Raw genomic sequence first — 20921 nt, 5'->3', positions numbered from 1 at the left:
TTGGGATTTTGTCCAATCTGCGTGAAACTTGACATATACACTCTTCTACTGGACCTGATCTAAAGTTATCAAAAGAATTTTATTCAGTCAAAAAATGCGCAAATTATTAACAAACAAACTTCTATAGCTAGCTATAAAAATGCAAACTGTTGGATATCTCGGTCAAACTAAATGCTATTAACACCAAATTTGAAATCATTGGTTGGCATAAGACTGTGAGGGTATGAGCCGAATTTGGCGAATTTTGGCAACTAGGGGGCGCTACAAATATGGTAATTTTATATCTCTTGAACGGCTGCACCGATTTCTACGAAATTCGGTTGCTATGATGTAGGGCCAATTCTGAGGTCATATCTTGAAGGTGGTCATGACTGGTCAATGTGGGCGTGACTTATTACAAGATAAATAACAAACGTTAATTTCAGCCAAACTATTATGCTGAGGGCTTTGAAATTTTAAGGGTACATATAGAATAGGACACAGATCTTCTGTCCCAAGAATTGCACATGTACTCCACTAGGTGGCGCTATAACGGATACAAACGCGTTTTTGCCTGCAACTTACACATTGTAAATGACACTTTCACAAACATTATATCCATGTGTTCCCTGGATAGAGCTGGGTTTTCTGACACAGGCCCCGTCCACTTCTGCTGCACATTCTCTTTGTTAATTCGCCACACGTCCAAAACCTACTTTTTCAAACTACATTTTAAGTGCCAACTGCCTGAAACTTTGCACATAGAATCTCCAGATGTGTCTGATGAAAAGTTATCAAAAGAATTTTGGCACTCCAAAAATTGCGCTTGTTACAACCAAACAATCTTTTTTGCTAGCTAAAAAACACACATTGTTTCATATTTCGCTCAAAGTAAATGCTTTCAACATCAAACTTACGTCACTCGTTCCCGACGTCATCCAGAGGCTTTGTGCCAAATTTGTCGCAAATCGGTCTATAGGTGGCGCTGTAACGGATCCAAAGGCAGTTTTGCCTGTAACATTTTAAATGACACATTCATAAACATGCGCTCGCCCAGAGCCCGTCGTCCTTCGGGGACAACTTCCATGGCCTCCGCGGGACGCGGGGACCGAGTCGCACGGGGGGGCTTGGCCCCCGCTCATAACTGCTTGCAGTTCTAGTTATTATTATTATTCTTACGAACCTTTAATCCCCGATTTGGCCCCTTTCCCAAATTCAAAAACTCACCAAATTTGGCACACGCATTTGGTCTGGCGAAAAATTTGATATTTTGGCAGTGTTGTATGTGGATGGGGCCAAATGGCGACATAGCACCCCCTAGAAAATTTCGTGCCTTGAGCCCCAGCTGTGAGTTTCACCTACACGCATGAAAATTGGTGGGCTCATAGAACATGCCAAGACGCACAAAAAATCCTCTTGGACCCATGCCGTAAACCCAACAGGAAGTCGGCCATTTTGATTTGAATTTTTGACATATTTGAACGAACTCCTCCTAGGGATTTCGTCCGATCGACTTCAAATTGGCTACATATCATCCTGAGAATATGTTGATCAAAAGTTATTAAAAGCTTTACACTATGTCAAGGGGCGTGGCCGCTAGGGCGTGACAAACTTTGGCAACTTTTCGTTTTTTTGCCATCGAATTTCAAACGGCTCTCACGCCCACATACTTGATCTCAGCAGCTTCAAACTTGCTGGACATGATGATGGCTCTGCCCCAAACGACCAGATATATTAATATCCCACCTTACTCATAGCGCTCCCCGGTGGTAACAGGAAGTGACCAGTTTTTACTTTAACATGTACTGATGCCACAAACTTGACCGACTCAACTTCATTCCACTTCTAATGCATGCAGAACAAGTTGGTGAAGCTACCTTATGAACGCTGTGAAGCTATGTCTAATGGTGTCCATGTGGTGGCGTGGCAACTATCGATCTCTCACCAGCAAATACGTTTGAATTTTTGATGGCTTCGATCTCATATCCTCGTGAAAATTGATACACAGGTCAAGAATGGCGAGCTCTTGCATCTGATAGGGGCGCTGCCCATGGGGGGGACAGATGCGTCTATAGCGCCCCCTTGAAATTTTCAAAAACCCCTCCCCATAGGGTTTTTTTTAGAGTAGGAAGATGAAAATTGGTACATATGTGTATGTCACCCAGATGCACAAAAAAGTCTCTGCCACCAATGGTCTACTCCAAACAGGAAGTCGGCCATTTTGATTTAAACAGTTCATTTTGGTGGCGATTTTGTGATTTTGACACCTTGTATTTTGACGAACTCCTCCTACAGATTTTGTCCAATCAACTTCAGATTTGGTACAGATCACCCTGAGACCATGCTGACCAAAAGTTATTAAAAGCTTTTCTGTATGTCAAGGGGCGTGGCCGCTATGGTGCCGCCCTCTCCATCAAATACGTTTTTTTGATGGCTTCAATGGCCAATGGAGTAGAAAGATGAAAATGTGTACATATGTCTAAGTTGCCCAGATGCACAAAAAAGTCTCTGCCACCAATGGTCTACTCCAAACATGTTCATCTACTCAACAGGATGTTAGGAGACTAGATGTGTGGTAATCAGCATCTGTTGGTGGTAAAAGCTACTCAAGCTGAAATAGCGACTGAGAAAACTTTTACTTTGTTTAATATGTGGAATAAAACCAAAGTGAGGAGCAATCATGGGTCTGTTTTTAAATTTCATTTTCACCCAATTATTAAAAACACTGGACAACATTTAATGACTTTCTCAAAGGCTAATATGGAAAGAAAGTGATGTTACATTTAAAGGGATAGTTCGACATTTTGGCATTTTGTCAAATAATCCCTATAGTCATATGAGTAGGTACATTACCTTTAATTGTCAGTGCCTGCTGTTTTGAGATCGGTGGGACAGAGCTGCCCGCTGAAATGGAGGTGAACGATACAGCCCCCTCTCTCCCTCAAAACTAATCAAATACACCATCAAATGACTCCAAAACACTCTCGTGGAAAACACATGGCTTGGGCATTCCCCACGCTATGAAATAATAATGTATAATTAAGTAACATTACGACACATGAAGCAAATACTCGGAACTACTTTCTTGAGTAAACCACTGGGCGGAGTGACACAGTGCGTACCTGAGATAATGCCGTAGTTATTGCTTGCAGCCTTGCATTTGCGGTATCGTCAGCTGGACGCAGCAGAAAGTTTGAGAAAAGTTTACAGAGTGCTGTTGTAAATCATGGTTTACACATGTATTGTAAAAGGTTGCGGTAACAAGCCGAAGACATGGAGCAGAGTGACGTTTCACGTAGTACCAACCAAAAATAGAGAAAAAGACAGGATGAAACAATGGCTATTTGTGCTGGACATCGATCCCAACACGCCTGTGGAAACGGTCCGGAAAATGTTTGCTTACGCCTGCCATTTTTTACCGGAGGACTACACTGAAAGGATGGAGCGCAGAAGCTCAGGAATGGTTCAAACACTTTTCTTGAAAGATACCGTCATACCATCTGTCGGCATCACAAAAAGAGCAGACATAGTGAGTGATCATTGTGTATTTTGCTCAGCAATCCCTCTCCTGTAAGGTTACATCCATGTTGAGTAACATTAGCCTACAACCCAAGCATGGTAAATAAGGCTAAAATGCAAATGTTGTTGTGGTTATGTTATGGATAAGTGCTTGCCCAGAGCATATAGTGAAGTGACTGGCATTACTTCTCATTGTTGAGAATAAACAGACTGCTAGGGAACATTTTATGTTGTTGCTCCCTCAGGAGTTGTGGTGATTTATGAGTGTGGAGTTAGCATGTTCTCCCCGTGTTCCGGTGATTATTTTGAGGCGTACTCTCATCCCATCCCACCATCAGCATACCGTATTTCCTCAATTTAAAACCGGGCCCCTATTAAGCAGCCGGCCTCTTTTAGTAACCGGGTCTAAAAGAAATGTAATAAATAAACGCCGGCCTCTTTTATAAACCGGACGTGTTTATTTGACGTTTTGGCATTTATAGAGTGCTAGACCCGAATCATCCACACACACTTAACCCCTCATCCAGGCACATGCGCAGTTGTGCACTCTCAGCTGATTGTAAACAGATAAGATGGCGACAAGACGCAAATTCAAGAGATGGTTCGCCCAGTGCGTAAAAGTAGCCAGGACTGCCTCTGGCACTGATATTTTTACCGTAACCATCTTTATCTATGGAAGCCCATTTTCGCCAGTAATGGAAAAAAAATCGCCATTCCTAATCAAAATTGTGAGATAAAAAGTCATAATTATGAATGTAGCCTAGTTTTAAAATTAATTTGTGGCATGTTGTCTTGTAAGGTGTGTGGCATCATGGTGGCTGCAGATGGGACAGAGGATGAGATGATTCACTGTTTCAAGGCAGGACAACTAGTACACTGTGGTGTAGTAAATAGTAAATAGTGGTGATTTACAAAAACACCAAAAACTATTTTTACTGTTAAAGTAAAGTTTGTTACTGTAAATAATACAGTACTTTATTTGTAATACTATATAGAAAATATACCTTTTTACTGTAAAGAAAGTTTACATAAATATTTCTGCTGTTTAAATTAAAAAAAAAAACTACAGTATTTGTATTTTCAAATTTGGCTGTGATTTATTTATTTTTTTTTTCTTTTATTAAAAGCCTCCTTCAAATAGTAGCCTGCCCCTATTTGTAGCCTGGTCCCAAACTATTTTTTGTTAATAGTAGCCCCAGCTACTATTTGAGGAAATACGGTATGTATGTAACATACAGTCACTGGCCACTTTGTGTACACCTGTGTAATGTAATGCAATCCAGTAGAACGACTATACTATGATTTTTTCCCTGAAGCTTAGAAATTTTCGGGTCAAGAATGGCGAGCTCTTACATCTGATAGGGGCGTCGCCCATGGGGGGGACAAAATGCCTCTATAGCGCTCCCTTGAATTTTTAAAAACCCCTCCCCATAGGCTTTTTTTTTGGAGAAGGAAGATGAAACGTCACACCATGTCAGGGTTAACTTACTCTGAGTTTTCATATACCCGCTTCAGTGATGCGTGCTGCTGGCGAGGGCCCGATCACAGCTGCTTGCAGCTTTAATTATATTTGTATTCATATGTGATACACAAAAATGTGCGTAAGGTAACACAAAGAGATTATTTTAAAAATCTGACACTGCACAAAAAAATAAAAATGCATCTGGATCAAAGTTGCTGTTAATCATTGACATATACCAGACCGTGATAAAATCCACTTTGCATTTAGTATTTTTTTTCTAATTCACTTATTGTGTTTTTTTTCTTATTAAAATGCCATTGGCATTTTGAAAAAAAAAAGGCATTTAATGGGTCCTGAAAATGATAATGGAAATGTTTTTATATTCTCATAATATTTATAGTCATGTTCATATGTAATACACAAAAATGTGTATAATGGTATGATACTGTGTCCTGATTTGCAGATGCACTAAGTGTTAAAAAAGAAATTTTGTTTGTGAGCTGTTATTAAAGATTTACATCTTCAGTAGGAACCAATGGGCTTTGGGCTGAGAGCCACAGACAGGATTGAGAGACACATTAATTTGCCCAAAATTGGATTAGCTCACAACAAGAAACAGCCTTATGCTTTAAATCAATATAAAGTACTCTACGTGTGCTCAGAAATAGTAGGTGACCAGTGCACATATGGTGACTGCTGAAATACTGCAGACATGTAACCTGTTGCACAAGCTTGCGTGTGTTAATCCTTGCGTCTAAGTGTGTGTGTTTTTTCCTTATCAGTGAGCTCCTTACAGTGCGTGTATGCTTGACAAGGGCAGAAAATATACGAAGACAAGTCAGATTACGGGGAGCTTGGAGCATGGTGGGGTCTCTGTATGGAGAAGTTGCAACCAGCTACCAGTCCATGCTCCATATCTGGTCCGGGCGGGGACTTAAAGTGGCGACCCTCTGGTTCCCAAGCCAAGTCCCTGTTGGGATTCACAGGACCACAGATGACTTATCATTTGGTGAAATCGTCACTGGACAATTTAAAGGCTTTTTCCTCTGCATGCTCTTTGTCTTCAAACAAAGAGGGCTATGCGACACCCATCTCCACAGGAGATCTCACCGCACACCTCAGTGAGACTCAAGTCCCAAAACATGATTGGACAAGACCTTTTACAGGGACATGTGACTCTGTGATGTCACAGGCATCTGTACAAGATCTGCTCCCTTCCACAGAACTTTCTCTNGATTGTTGGCAGTTAGGTCATTGATTAGTTGGCTTCGCCAAAGTTAAGTGTTTAGTTTGCTAATACTGTTCACAAACAGATTCTTGCACGCAACTAAACCATCTCTGCACTAATCCAGACCGTTTGCAACACACATCACATTGACATAGACTCATTAACAAACAGGCTTTCAACAGAGCTACACCCAAACAGGCATTTCAGAGTTCCCGCTTCTTTTCCTTTTTCTTTGTCCTGACCACACGGTCAGACAAACACCTCCCCCGAAACTGAAGCAGCCTTGATTCGGCCATTTTGGTAGTTCTCTGTTGTCAGCCATTTTGCTTTGTAGGCCAAACGGCTCCTTGATCACCACACCCACCTTTGTTTTTCTGTTCTTTCTTTCACACACACACATATACAAACCAAGCTTGTATATAGTTAGTTAGAATTTGTGTGTTTTGGTTTGCTTTGCTAATTTGTGAATAAATAATTAATTCTTTGGAATCATGCCTGTTGTCTATTTAATGTTGCACAAGGGTGAATGAATAGTCAACCTCTGCTGCGTGAAGAACTTCGAAATCCTTCAGGCATTACTGTTAATTTTGGTTGTTGTCATTAATTTAATTATTAATCAAACTCCAAATTAATAGTTTAGCGTATTTTATGAGACTGATATCTTTAACTGGCTATCATTTTTCCCTTTACGGGAATGGTGCCCCACGAGATGATTTAATGTTAATTGAGTCACATTATTTAACATAATTAACATTTAATTTAATTAACATTAATTATTAATAATAATTATTAATTATTTCCGATAGCCAATTAAATCCCAACATATTTGGTGCCTCCGTGTGAAACCTAGTGTGTTGACCCCAACATTTATGGTGCCGCCGAGTGAGGTAAAAATATGTTGACCCCAACATCCCTATGGACTGAGCTACAAGACAAGAGCAAGACTTTGGGAATAATGCATTAAATGATTCACAGAAAAACATCTCCATTAGAAATCAATGGGAGTACTGTGTCCAAGAGACTGTCTATGTAATCCTACTAGCCTCCATGATCAGGACATTTGATCTTTGGAATGAAGAACTGAAACTTAATAAAGGAGGACAGAACAACCTGTTGTCTGCAGGATAAAGTCTTCCTCTTCTCATTATGTGGCATAAAAGCCTAACTTCAGGATGCAGCTGCGAAAATGAAGCCTAAATTTGCTACATTCAACCTCAACCACGAGACAAAAAACAAACCAAACAAATAAACAAACAAACAAACAAACTCTATTCCTCCCATCAGATCAACAGATCACAACAGGTTAAAGTCAATGGCTCCATCTCTGAGATCAAACATTGCAGCACAGTAGTTCCTGAAGTTTCTGTAAGCTCACCCATTCTATTCACCTTATATGCCAATGACTGCAGAAGCGAAAAGCAGAACACACAAATTGTTAAATTCTCTGATGACAATCATCCTTAGCCTGCTGCACAGCAATAAACCCTCTTCAGATTACCATGACCAGATTGCAACATTTAAATCGTGGTGTGACAGTCACCATCTCATACTTAACACTATAAAAACTAAGGAAATGATCTTTGACCCCAGAGAGATTGGAGCCCATGACCCAGTAAAAGTTGACAACCAGGTAATCGAACAAATACAGTCTTATAAATACCTTGGACTAATGCTAGATTACAATCTTAAATGGACAGACCATGTTGATTTTTTATGATGTAAACTGGCCCAAAGACTGCACTTTCTATGCAGACTAAGATTGTTTGGTGTGAACAAAAAGATCATGCTCACCTTTTACAATTCTGTGCTTAAACAGCATCATTAGATATGGCTTGGCATCCTGGTATGGCTCACTGACAGTCCAGTTGAAAAACAAGATAACTCACATGAGCAAAATTGCTATGAATATAATGGGCGAGCAAAATAACCTAAGCCATATATATCTCAACATATGAGACAGCTGTACTCAGACAGGCCAATAACATCCTTAAGGACCCAACTCACATACTGTTCAGCGAATATGAACTTTTACTGTCAGGGAAGAGGTACAGAGCCAGCAAATATAAAAGTAACAGATACCGATTTTCCTTCATGCCCACATCAATCACACTACTAAATAAGCAGCAACCCAGGATACAGCTACTAGCTGGGGAATGAGCTTTCCTAATGTACTGCCTACCTGTGTCCATGGATTTTTTTTAAAATTTATTTTATACTCAATTGTATTTTTCATTTTTCATATTTTCTTACCTCCAAGTAGTGCGTGCAATGTACAATGTATGTGCAACTTGATTTTCATCGTGCCAAGTTTGAAAAACTTTTTGCATATAACACATCTCCTTTCCTCTGTTCTGAACATCGCAGCCAGAAACAGAACATGAGTGTTGTTGGTTCCTCTATTCTGATCTGTGTGATGTTAACATGAGAGAAATTCTGTAAATTATTTCTAAAAAGTAGATGTTACCAATTATTTTTGAAATTTTGGAATGCAACCTAAGAAAAAAGAACCATAAAATCCTACTTCACATATCTTTTTGAAGACTATATAACGATATAACGAAATCAAGTGAGCATCCATTTTTCCAAGTGATGTGTTTGTGTCCGGACCAGCAGTTGTTCTGACCAGTCAGCGTCCTTCGAGGAGCTACTGGTGGCTATGTACACAAGTGGTTTAGGTGTATGTGACAACACGGAGAGGCAGCTGTTTAAAACAACAATGGCAGCTCCTAAAGGACTAAGCATAGATGCTGCAATAGCATCAGTTATGTCAGAGCTGGACAGTATGTCTTCACTGAAAGAAGAGCAAAGAGGCACTGAGGACTTTTCTCAGTGATAGACTGAAGGTTTATCCAATCACCTGCTAGTATTTTTTCAAAGTGCTTGCCCTTTTCCTACACTTTCCAATGATTCTCAGATGGTTCTGTGAAACAGAACAGCTGCATAATATAAAAGGATGTATATTACAATCATATTTTGTTAATTTATAATAAATTTTAATAATTATTTTGATGACTTTACAAAAACTATTATGGTCTCTAATAAAAAACACTACACTTATGGGAACCGTGCCATCATCAATTACTGATCGATCACACTAGAAAATATCATGGATAGTTCGGGTGGGCAGGACAAAAGTGACAAAGCAGTTCCAAGGAGTTATTAATAACTTACAGAAACAATGTGTGAGATAGTCCACCTTCACCTTCTCTCCCCCTCTCCCTGTCTCTCTCTAAACACACACAAACACACACAGACGCACTCCATGGAGAGTGCTGTGAAGCTCATCTCAGTACTGACAGTTATGCTACTATAAAGTTTGAGGTTTGTGGATCGGGTGGTTAATCAATACATATTTTTAGCATCCCATGTATCTTTTTGTGGGATTTTATATCCACTCCTGATGCTACTAAATATGATAGTTTATTTGGCATTCACCCTCTGCAGACGAAGGCTACATCCACTTCAAAACATAAGTTTTCTTTTTTTTTTGGAAAAAAAAGCTCCATCCTCTTGGTTTGGCCATTCTTGAATTAATTCTCTTAGCTTCTTCTTCTTTGGATTCTGTGTGTGCACATATCCCTGCAGTCCTTTGACAGTGACTGGTGGAGTGTTTACTTAACTGGCATGCGCGTTAATGTGGATTGTAAAGTCTCTTTTTGAGTTGAGTGTGAGGCTGTCTCATGATCATTGGATGGTTACTGCCCAATGCAGTCAGAAAACCAGCAGCATTCAAACTCATTTATGCACAGAGGAGGGGCACCGCCATGAAAATATAAATTATATATATATATATATATTAATTTTTTTCGGACCCTGATGTTTTTCTCCAAAATGAGGACAGCACGTCATTAACAAAACAGATCTGTAAACGACAGCAGAAAAAAAACTCCATGCAATTTCATTTCCAATGAAATGGAAAACTTATTGGACTGATTGGGAATACTTTAAACTAGGGCTGTCAAACAAAAAAATTTAAAAACGTGATCAGTTACTGAACCTTAATAGTTAATCCTGATTAATCACATTTTTTTTAATGGCATGTTTAAAAATTCCATTATTTTGCATGTCAAAACAGTTTTGTGTTCCATATTAATGAAGTAGGGCAGTTCTTACCAGAGTGTCTTGAGTGGGAATCAAATACATGCAAAGAAATTTACTTAATAATCTTGAATTGAAGTCAGTGCTGCACTGCTACAACAGTGTAATCTGAAACCATGACTTAGAGATAGGTGACAACTTCAAAGGGCTTATTTTGTGGAGTTTTCTCTACTAACATGAAGCCAGGATAAATCACAAACAGGACTTTAAATGCAGATCTGCAGTTAGTTTCCACCCATTTTGTACAACTCCTCCCTCTGAGTGGCCCTGAGACTTTTTCACACACTGCAATAATTTAATTTAACTTGTGCAATAACCTCATTCACCCTGACTGTATATATTCTGTTTGTGTAAATAATCTTGTCAGTTTACAATATATATATGTATGTATATATATTTATTTACGTTTATGTTTGTTAATAATTCCTGTTTATTTAACTATATATTTGTAAATACTATTGTTTAAATTTCTTATATTTTCACGTATCTTTCCTCTCTTGCAAGGAGCACCTGTAACATAAATAATTTCCCCTCGGGGATCAATAAAGTATTTCTGATTCTGATTCTGATTCTGATTTAGCACCCATTGTAGTTAGTCTCTTAGATTTAGTTTCATTCACAGGTCTGTGGCCATTTGCTCACTCCAAAATAGTGCTTTGTCAGCTTAGGCGAGTGGTTGCCCACTGACATCAGTCTGATTAGCTGCAGACTGCTGTGCTGTATTGGTGATAGTTCAAACTCCAAAGCTCAGTTCAGACCAAAGATTCACAGCGAGACACGCTGAAACAGACAAGTACTTGCAATGTGCCATTCTGCTTTTTCTAAAAACCTGCCGGTTCCCACCAGTGCAACTAGATGAGATCTAGTATTTTCTCAATGCTCTCTCTGTACTTCTGCTCTGATTTCCAGCTTTTCAGACTTATTTTGTGGCTGAATATATATGCGCACATAAGGTGAGCACCAGCAGAGACCAACTGTCCGACACCGGCACACGGTAAAGACAGAAACAGAGGCCTCAGCGGGGACAGAGCACCTGCCTCAGCAATCGAACACATCGTTTGTGGTCATTCTGACTTAACCAACGGACTTCACTACAAGTTGATTGGCTGTAGAAACAGGTGATGTCCTTAACGTTCTAAAACCAGGAAGGCTGGGCAATATGGACAAAAATTCATATCTCGGTATTTACAAGCTGACTGGTTTTCAGTTGCAAGTCAAAGCCACATTTAAAATATCACAAGCAGTTTTATAAAAACAGACTGTGATCAAAATAAAATGTAAAGACAGGGATTTATGAAAGGCGCTATATAAATAAAGTTTGATTGATTGATTGATTGATTGATTTTATTCCCCTGGTTGAAAATATGCAGCTGCACAACAGTTACACCTCCAAAACACTAGTCGGCGGGGGAAGTGCTGTAAAGCTTAGTTGATTCAAAACATACCTAAAACATACATTCAACATGGCTTAATAGCGCCAATTTCAAACACAAGTACACAAATCAGCTTCATTATAACTCACAGCATTTACAGACAAATCATTTGTCATTTGCTGGACCCATTTCCCCACAAATACAACATGCTAATGTTTTTAGCACAAGCTTACGGCATTTTACATTGTATAAATTAGCCTAGCAGCAAGCAAACTTTTTCTCTACTCATATGATGCCAGGGACAACACCAAAATTTAACAAAGGTAAGGTTACAAAATGTAGTTCCATTACAACTCACAAGGTGACAACTGTCTTATACTAAACACATTTCCCAAACAAATATAACATGCAAACTCTATTAGCACAACTATGGAATTTTATATTGTATAAATTAGCCTAGAAAATAGCAGAGATTTCTTCTACTCATATGAAGCCAGGATAAATCACACACAAACCTTAAAATGCTATTTTGTGGAGGCCTTATTGTCTTCACATTTTATTGTTTCTTATCTGTGAAATGAAAGTAAATAAAAGCTTTGATTCTACTGAGGGAAATGGTTTCAGTTTACAAAAATAGAAAGGCACGCCACAGTGTGCAGTTACATTTCTGGGGAGGTGCATGTCAGATTAGGCCTCTTAAAAGTGTTGCTGAAGAACCTGGTAGTGAAGGAGTGGGGATGAGCTGTGCGGAAAGTGTGAGAGAAGAGAGATTCACACTGGTATGCATCATGTAACACAGCTTGACCCTTGATATAAACAGTGTTGTCTGAATTTATATCTTGCTTGAAAATATATCTATATATTGTACATAATCATTGTATTGCCCAGCCCTAAAAACCAGCCCCCATCATTTTGACTAGCTGAGTTGCAGGTGACACCACTGCAACTTTACTCTGCAACGTTCTAAAACGGTTTTGTCTCGTCGTCAATCATTGGTCTGAACTGGGCTTAAGCACTTTGGTGATACAGTGGTGTCTTTTTTTTCATCACTGCTGCAGCAGGAAACAAAGAGCTACTGCAGCAGCTTGACTACAAGTGAGAGTGCATCGAAGAGACAAAATAGCAGCACACGATTAATGCAGTTAAAAAAAAGAAAAAGAAAAAAGCATTATAGGATTAAGGTCCGACGTAACACATTATTAACATGTTAATGCTGACAGCCCTACTTTAAATGTTTCTAGACCTTTCAGAATACCCACTACTGGGCAGTGCTGTTGTTACATGTAGAGATGTTTACTAGTTTACTACTTCCCAGCAGCGTTCGAGTAATCTATTTTTAAAATCATCTAATGTTTCAGAAGTAAACTATTATAGCAGGTAGTGTGACCAAATGCTTTATCAATTTATTTTATTTTCTCTTAGAGAAAAAAGGCTTAAAAATTGATTATTTCATAACTTGGTGGTATAATAATGACACTTCAAATTAATGAGTGCATTTAATGATTACATTTGTTATCAGTAAATGTTTCTTGATGTATAGCCCCCGTGTGTTAAGCTACTTTTTCTTAGCAGCTAGTGATGTAGCTTTCTACTTGATAGAGAGATTAGTTTATAGCTTCAGTGGCTACTGTTTCCAAGTAATGCTGCAGAAACTCCGTAGAGGCTGAGGAGTAAAACCAGCACAAGTGAACACAATCCACCTCTGTGTGTGTGTGGGGGGGGGGCAGGACACCAGCGAGCCCTCATGTCTCACCATTATCAGAGGCCATGAAGGTAACGTTGTAGAGGTTGTTCTTGACGTAGGGAGACTCTCGGTCAAGGATGGCGATGGTGGAAATCCGACCATTAACTGGGTCAATCTCCAGCCAGTTAGCAGGGTCGTACATCTTGGAGTACCTGGATTCAATGAGAGAGAGACAATATGAGAAACCACTACAAAGAGGCTTCTTTATCTGCCTACCTGGCTATAGGCCAAGCAGCTACTGAGAAGCCTGAGCCTAACCCTAACCCTGGAGGCCGCAGGAATCTCATGAGGCAACAACAATTCCTTCATTTATTGTCAGCAGAAATTATTCTTCCGTTAACAGATTTAACAGAAAATTACAAAAGACAAATATATATTTTTCAGTGTTAGTGTGTCATATGTTATTTGTTCTAATCTTGTAAACAACCTATAAGCAGAATGAAACTTGGCAAATTCCTGTTCCTTGTTGATGAAATGTGTTTATCAAACTGAATTTTCCAGCAGAAATGGTCATGTTTTTAACAGAAGACAGAGTTGAGAAATATAATGAATGAACAGAAAAATGGCACAGCTTTCAGCAAAGGTGAGCAGAGCTGCCAAAAAGCAACCATAAACCACACGTGAACAGGGAATATTGTCCATTTGTTACATTTTTAATTGGTGAGCTAAAGAGTTGAAAGGCGCAGTTATGAATACATGTAGGAACAGCACCAACTACAGAACACAAAGCATCAAAAAAGAAAAATCTGAAACCAGAATGCTCTCCCTGGCTCAAACTACAGTGCACAATACGCTCGCTTTATGTGTGTATGCATGCACGTGTCTGTGTGTGTTTGCATGTTTTTGTGAACACAGTGTGCGTCCACCATTCGCTGTTGCTAGGCTACAAAGACTTCAGCACTACATTTAGAAACAAATAGGTGGATGTAAAAGAAAGAAGTATGGGGGACAGAAAGCAGCAGTGGTGCAGGCTCTGTGCGCTCTGCTCTGTTGTTGTTGAGCTGTTGGCTCAGTGCTGCAGGCTCTGCACAGATATACGTGTCTTCCAGACGAGATGTTTGTAGGAAGAAAAATCCAGCTTTTTTCTCAGAATGGGGATGCAACCCTCACAAACATTCATCCTACTCAGCAAATGAAATGATGATGGTGAACATGGTCACTGAAGGGAAATCTCAACAAAGGAGAAGACAAATCAATTCTACTGCTCACATTCAAATCAGAGATCATCAAATGTGATCATATGTCATTAATGGCTGGAGCAGTTTTTCTTCTGTTGCAAAATTAAGATCAGAGAATGACGATTAACAGGGTTGCAGGGTCAGTTCAGGCACATCCTGTAGAGAACATTTCCGCAGAACTCTGACTGAAGTAGTTACAGTTGGGAAAAACACTGTAAACCTCCTAAAAACTGACCTAGACTTCTTTCCCATTGCCAGTAACCCAGAGCCGTGTACACAGCTTTGCAGCAGACAAGTTTGACTTTCTGTGTGTGAATGTTTTTTGGCGTGTCCTGTTTGATGCCACAGACAGGCTTGAAAACAGGTCAGTAACCAGTAGAAAGCAGCCTGGAGGCCTTTAAACGCTACAGTGGTTACTTCTTTTCATGTATCTCTTACATATCCAGTCTCTCTTTCAAACCCGGTGCAGACTAAATTGGATTGATGTTTGAGCGCTGCTTGGACAGAGACGGATGGTATTTTGTGGTGTTGCGTCACTACATCTCGCCGGTCAAGGGGCTAAAATTAGCGCATATTATGTTTCACTGATTGGAGCGGAGCTGATAAATACCCATAATTACTGCGGAGTCATTTGACTCAGGTGTGAATGCCAATTTTAATCTTTCCCATTGCATTAAAAAGCCAGATGTTAGCGGGTGTTAGCAGCTTTTTTTTGTGCTGTGGAAGGAGGATTGTCAGATTTACACATTTTCAATATCTGGCTAAAAGGACTCTCAAACCTCCCCTTGAGGTTGCCTCAACAATCAGATTTCATCGTCTTAAATGCTTCTTGGATGCAACATTTTACACTCAGTTTTTTAGAGATCAGACAGTTATCTGATCTAATCTGCACAAGACCCATGAAATGTCTGTGTAAACAGCAATGGCCAGCTTTTCACTCCATCATAGAGCATGGCTGTCTGAAACAGCTAAAAAACATTCACATTTGGACAACATTTCAAACAAACTAGTTATTTTCCAGCACAACCTGATAAACCAAGATTTTATCATTTATCCAAGCCACCCACCCACCAACTTGGGCCGGATCTACTAAGATCCCAATTTGCGTGTACTAAGTTGCCTGCGCAATCTAGAATTTTGGGGGGGGGGTGGGTGATTTACTAAGAGTGATTGCGTAAATGACAAGAGGTGCAAACGTGTTGGAGAAACCCTATTTAAATGAGGGTTTTGCGTGTTTTATGGTTTGCAGCATGGCGAGTTTGGAGAGAAAGCGCAAAGTGAAATTTGACCCTATGGAATTAGAGGTGTTGGTAGATGAGGCCAATAAACACTTAAATGAGCTACAGCAAAGAAACCTGACTGTCTCACAAAGGAACGCTATATGGGAAGAAATCTGTGAACCAACAGCCAGGGACCGGAGAGGGAGGAGAGGTGCGCACGGCGGGCAAGTTCCACCTGCGTAAAAGGAAACACAAATAATACTCTCAACTGTCACGTTTAAGTTTTCTTATATTGGCTATGAATATTCATTTTGTGTAAAATAGGCAATAAAGAACTGTTTAGTTTTGTTTTTTGCCACGATAAATGTTAGAGCAATAGCCTAATATATTTTGTGACTGAAACAATGTGTCTTTAATATGATTTTGCGTGGCTTAACATAATTAGACATTAATGAGACTGATTATTTCGTTTGATAATAATGTTTGGAATCTAAAAAGTGATTTCAATCATCTTTTTTTCAATAAATGTTGATTTGCTTAACTTGGCAATGCTCTGCAGTTTATTGGGTCACACTAGCACTCGTATTCTAATCTACAGCATGTTTCAACATGTTTAATCAAGGTATATTTCTGCATTACATATTATTGAATGAAAATAGAAATAAATGCATATACCAAACAGCTCACAAGAAGTGACTTAGAATGAGATTGCTGCGTGTCTGCATCCCCGCAGCATTGGGTTGTTGCTCCATACGGGAGGGGGGCAGGGCGGCGTTCTCCTCCGGCATGGCATTATGCTCCAGCCCGTGTTGCTTGGCGATGTTATGTAGCATGCAGCAGGCCACTACAATCTGGGCCACTTTTTCTGGCCTGTACAGCAGTGCTCCTCCAGTGCGATCCAAACAACGGAACCTGCTCTTCAAGATTCCAAAGGTGCGCTCCACAATATTCCGTGTGCAGATATGGGCCTCGTTGTACCTTATCTCTCCAGCAGTGGTCGGGTTGAGAACAGGTGTCAAGAAGAAGAGGTGTAGGGGTATGCACTCACTCACCTTAAAGCCCCTAGAAGGAACTTTAATTTTGAGTTGATTTTGGCGACCCTGTGGACAAAAGTGGTAGTGTTTTGCCGGAATGAAGCCTACATTTCCCATGAGCTTTAGCGTGTATTGTCGTAAAGACGCTTACCTGGCTCGCGCATGTGTTTGATTTGGGGATGAATTAAACAACAAGACGGGAAAACTTTGCCCCCGCTCCTATCGGGGATCCCAGCTCACCTCTGCCGTGCCCCAGCTCCACCTCTCCGGCATAAGCGCCACCGCCGCCAGGGTAAACGCAGCGGTTGGCTGGTAAGGCTGAAGGCCTGTTTGGCAAGCACTTCCACGGCTTCTTGGACTTAGTATGGAGCGGTGCCTCACCTCTTTATTTCTCGGCACTCGCTGGACCCTGTCGTCGGCCCGGATGAGGTGTTCCAGCCCCGCGGCCCCTGCTCTCCTCTTCCCCTCGTGTGTGTGGCTCCCCGGACAGCTAACGCCGTGGACCCGCCGGCTCCTGCCAGGATTGGGCTGGTAAATGCTAGATCCCTAGCGAACAAAACGTTTATCCTGAAGGATTTCTGGACTTCCCGAGGATTGGATTTTCTCTGTGTGACTGAGACGTGGCTGACTGTTGGTGAGTCCAGTGCTTTCACAGAACTTTTACCCGATAATTGCTGCTATTTTAACTCCCCGCGGACGTCAGGTCGAGGAGCAGGAATAGCAACTATTTATAAGAGTCAGTATACATGTAAGCAGCTAGGTAAGATGACGTGTGCCATCTGAGTGCCGTAAATCGTTTCGTCCTGGAAGCGACCTAGGGCGGACCCGGAGACAGTTTCCTAAAGGTATGGATATACACTATATAGAAATAGCTTATCTTCACACCAATGGTCTCATTTGCTGTTGTAGGTCATGCACAGACATCAGCAGAAACGAGAGACTTTTGCATATCCAGTTAAAAGTTCCTTGTAGCGGCTTTAAAAAACATATGAATCAATATGAAACACGCTCTTGTTTTTAATTTAATTATTTTACAGAGGATTTTACAAATTGACTCACTTACAAGCCAGCCATCTCCAAACTTGCCATCTTGCAACTCTGAAAACAGAAAACTGTTTCTCAGAATAGTTCCAAAATGGCAATGCTGGATAGGCGATATGTTTTAATGATTGTCCCATATTGCATATTCATTGCAGCAAACGTACTAACTGGATGCAGACGCGCTATTTTGCACGTTTGAAAGACGCAACGCTTAGTGCGCACTGTTAGTAAATCAGTTTGTACATTTTTTTGCGTGTGCAATGAGTTTGTGTGTGTGTGTGTGTGTGTGTGTGTGTGTATGTATGTATGTATGTAAAGTACTGTAACCAAGCCTTTATGTGCTGCAGACACAGTGAAGCACATCCTCTTTTAACTCTACAATAGTCAGTAGAAAGTGTCTAGAAAAGCTCAAATTCCAGTCAAATGACTATAAAAAGCATTGTATTTTGTGTTCTTGCACAGAAAAATTAAGGATTTGTTTAATGCAACATTATCACAACATCCTCTTAACCACAGAGTTGACAGACTGTAACTAAGCATAAAAAGTAAGGAAATTTGTGGTTGGTAGATTATTTCTTTGTAGTTACAATGCTTCTTGGCAATAAATCTTATGCTGTTGGAAAGCCTGTTTCTGACAATCAGGTGCCAATCAGGCCCACCCACCAACTCTCAATGCAGAGAGATATCGAGATTAAATTCTGCAACCAGTGGCAATCCCATATCTCCACAGCCTGGGACCAAACCCTATCCTCCAAGATGACAACGCTTGCCCCCCACAGAGCGGGGTTTATCAGAGACTACCTCCAGATTTTGGGAGTGGAGAGGATGGAATGGCCTGCCTGCAGTCCTAACCTCAACCCTACTTAACACTTGTGGGATCAGCTTGCCAAGCTGTTCATGCCAGAGTGACCAACACAATGACGTTATCTGACTTGCGACAAATGCTGGTTGAAGAATAGGATGCCATCCCACAGCAGTGTGTGACCAGGCTGGTGACCAGTATGAGTAGAGGGTGCCAGGCTGTGGCTGTGTATGGTTCTTCCACAAGCTACCGACGCTCCTGTTTGTTAAATGAATTAATTGTTAATTTGCCAATATGTCTTGTTTCTTCAGACTTAAATCATCTAATCTACCAAACAAGAGTCAACAGCAAAAAAAAAAAGCTGTTTGGCAAAATGTTTCATGGGCACAACCCACATACTCAGCTCTGCTGCTCATCCCACAAATTCCTTACAAATGTGGCACCATTTAAAAGGGTAAGAAACAGGCTTTCCAACGGTATAAGATTTATTGCCAAGAAGCATTGTAAAAAGTAATAATCTACCAAACACAAATTTCCTTACTTTTTGTGCTTAGTTTACTTACCAGCTATGAGCCAAGCTAAATCTGAGTTAACCTAAATAAACCAGAGGTCTCCCAACTATTTTTCAGAGCCATAAGGCTGGAAAGGTAACATTAACACACAAATTTTCATATGTTTTCCTACCAAAATCAAAGCATCCAAATTCATACATATCCTATGTTTTCTGGAAGGCTGCAAGCACATGACCAATGCACTGACGGCAGTCAACAAGGAGACAGTCCTGAGTGCTTGTAAGGAGGCCGGTGGTGGTGGATGGGTCAAAAAAAACTGGACCTTCACCCGGGACTTTCTCCTGGAGTCATGTGTTCATACCCTTATGAACCTTGAGTCATTTTAAGTTATGTTCTCACCATGTTTCTTTTCCTAAACCTAACCTCAGTAACTCATATTGCCTAAACCTGTTTATGTTAATTACTTAAGTGTACGTTAAGGATGTAACTTCCTCCATAACTTTATGTTAATTACTTAAGTGTACGCTAAGGATTGTTAATCTACAAGAGAAGTCTGTCTGATAAACAACCGAAGTAGGCACAACCTGAAAATAAGTGAGGAGGAGGGGGGAGCAACACAAGGAAGTCCCCTTATTTTATATATTCAAGATGGCGCCTCCAGTGCGGACGCCTGTTACAGCAGCTCCTGCTCACCGCTGAGCTTTTCTCTATCTTTTTCTTTTTAACTTTCTCACTTTGAGTTTTTTTATGTTTGGCTAGCTAGCACTTTATGTTTTGCTTTGACATGGAGACGAAGACCGCTCTTTTTATAGCGGTCTTTCTCCTATTTTTCTTAGGACATGATCGTGTGCGGGGATCCGGCGCCCAGCCGTGGCTCCTTTGTTTACACCCGGGACCAGCTGTTAGCGCTGCGTCACACCGCGGTATGGCCCGAGGAGAGGCACGACATTCCCGGCGAGCTACGGAGAAGATGACGGGGATGTCGCGCCGGAGTGCAGCGCCGAAACCAGAAGAGACGGTACAAACCCGTCCTCTCGTCCATCGTTATGGGGAATGTAAGATCGCTCCCCATCAAGATGGACGAGCTGTCGGCGCTGACTCGCCATCAGAGGGAGTACCGGCAGAGCAGCCTGCTGGTGTTTACAGAGACATGGCTGAACACGGAAGTACAGGACATGATCGCCGTGCTGGACGGATTCCAGCTCATCAGGCAGGACAGCGGACAGCGGTAAGAGGAAAGGAGGAGGGCTGGCTGTGTTTGTGAATGATAGATGGTGTAACTCTGGGCACATCACTATCAAGGAACAGCATTGCTGCAGGGACATTGAGCTGCTGGCTGTTGGCATGAGACCATATTATCTACCCAGGGAGTTTTCTCATGTCATTATGGTAGCAGTGTATGTCCCCCTGTCTGCAAAGGCTGAGTCTGCTTGTGATATTCTCCACTCTGTTACAAGTAGGCTGCAAACACTTGTGATATTCTCCACTCTGTTACAAGTAGGCTGCAAACACAGCACCCTCAGGCCCTCCTTCTGACCTCTGGGGACTTCAGCCACGCCTGTCCATCCACCACCCTGCCCACCTTCACCCAGTATGTTTCCTGCCACACCAGAGACAATAAAACACTGGATTTATTTTATGCCAACACCAAGGAGGCATACCACTCATCCCCCCTGCCCCCCCTGGGAAGAGCTGATCACAACCTGGCTCATCTTCTGCCTGTCTACAGAC

General features: G+C 41.0%; 1 protein-coding gene across 1 annotated transcript in view; it reads right to left on the bottom strand.

The window, feature by feature from the left end:
- LOC126396243 (cadherin-2-like) overlaps window positions 1-20921 on the bottom strand; it is a 430873-nt gene that overhangs the window by 102664 nt on the left and 307288 nt on the right. The window contains exon 11 of the mRNA XM_050054177.1: window positions 13413-13555. Coding sequence (XP_049910134.1) covers window positions 13413-13555 — 143 coding nt within the window. The remainder of the gene's footprint in view (window positions 1-13412; window positions 13556-20921) is intronic.

Source organism: Epinephelus moara, chromosome 10, assembly GCF_006386435.1.
Source record: "Epinephelus moara isolate mb chromosome 10, YSFRI_EMoa_1.0, whole genome shotgun sequence".
Classification (NCBI taxonomy): domain Eukaryota; kingdom Metazoa; phylum Chordata; class Actinopteri; order Perciformes; family Serranidae; genus Epinephelus; species Epinephelus moara.
The sequence above is the reverse complement of the archived record's forward strand: the minus strand, read 5'-3'. Positions and strand labels throughout refer to the sequence as shown.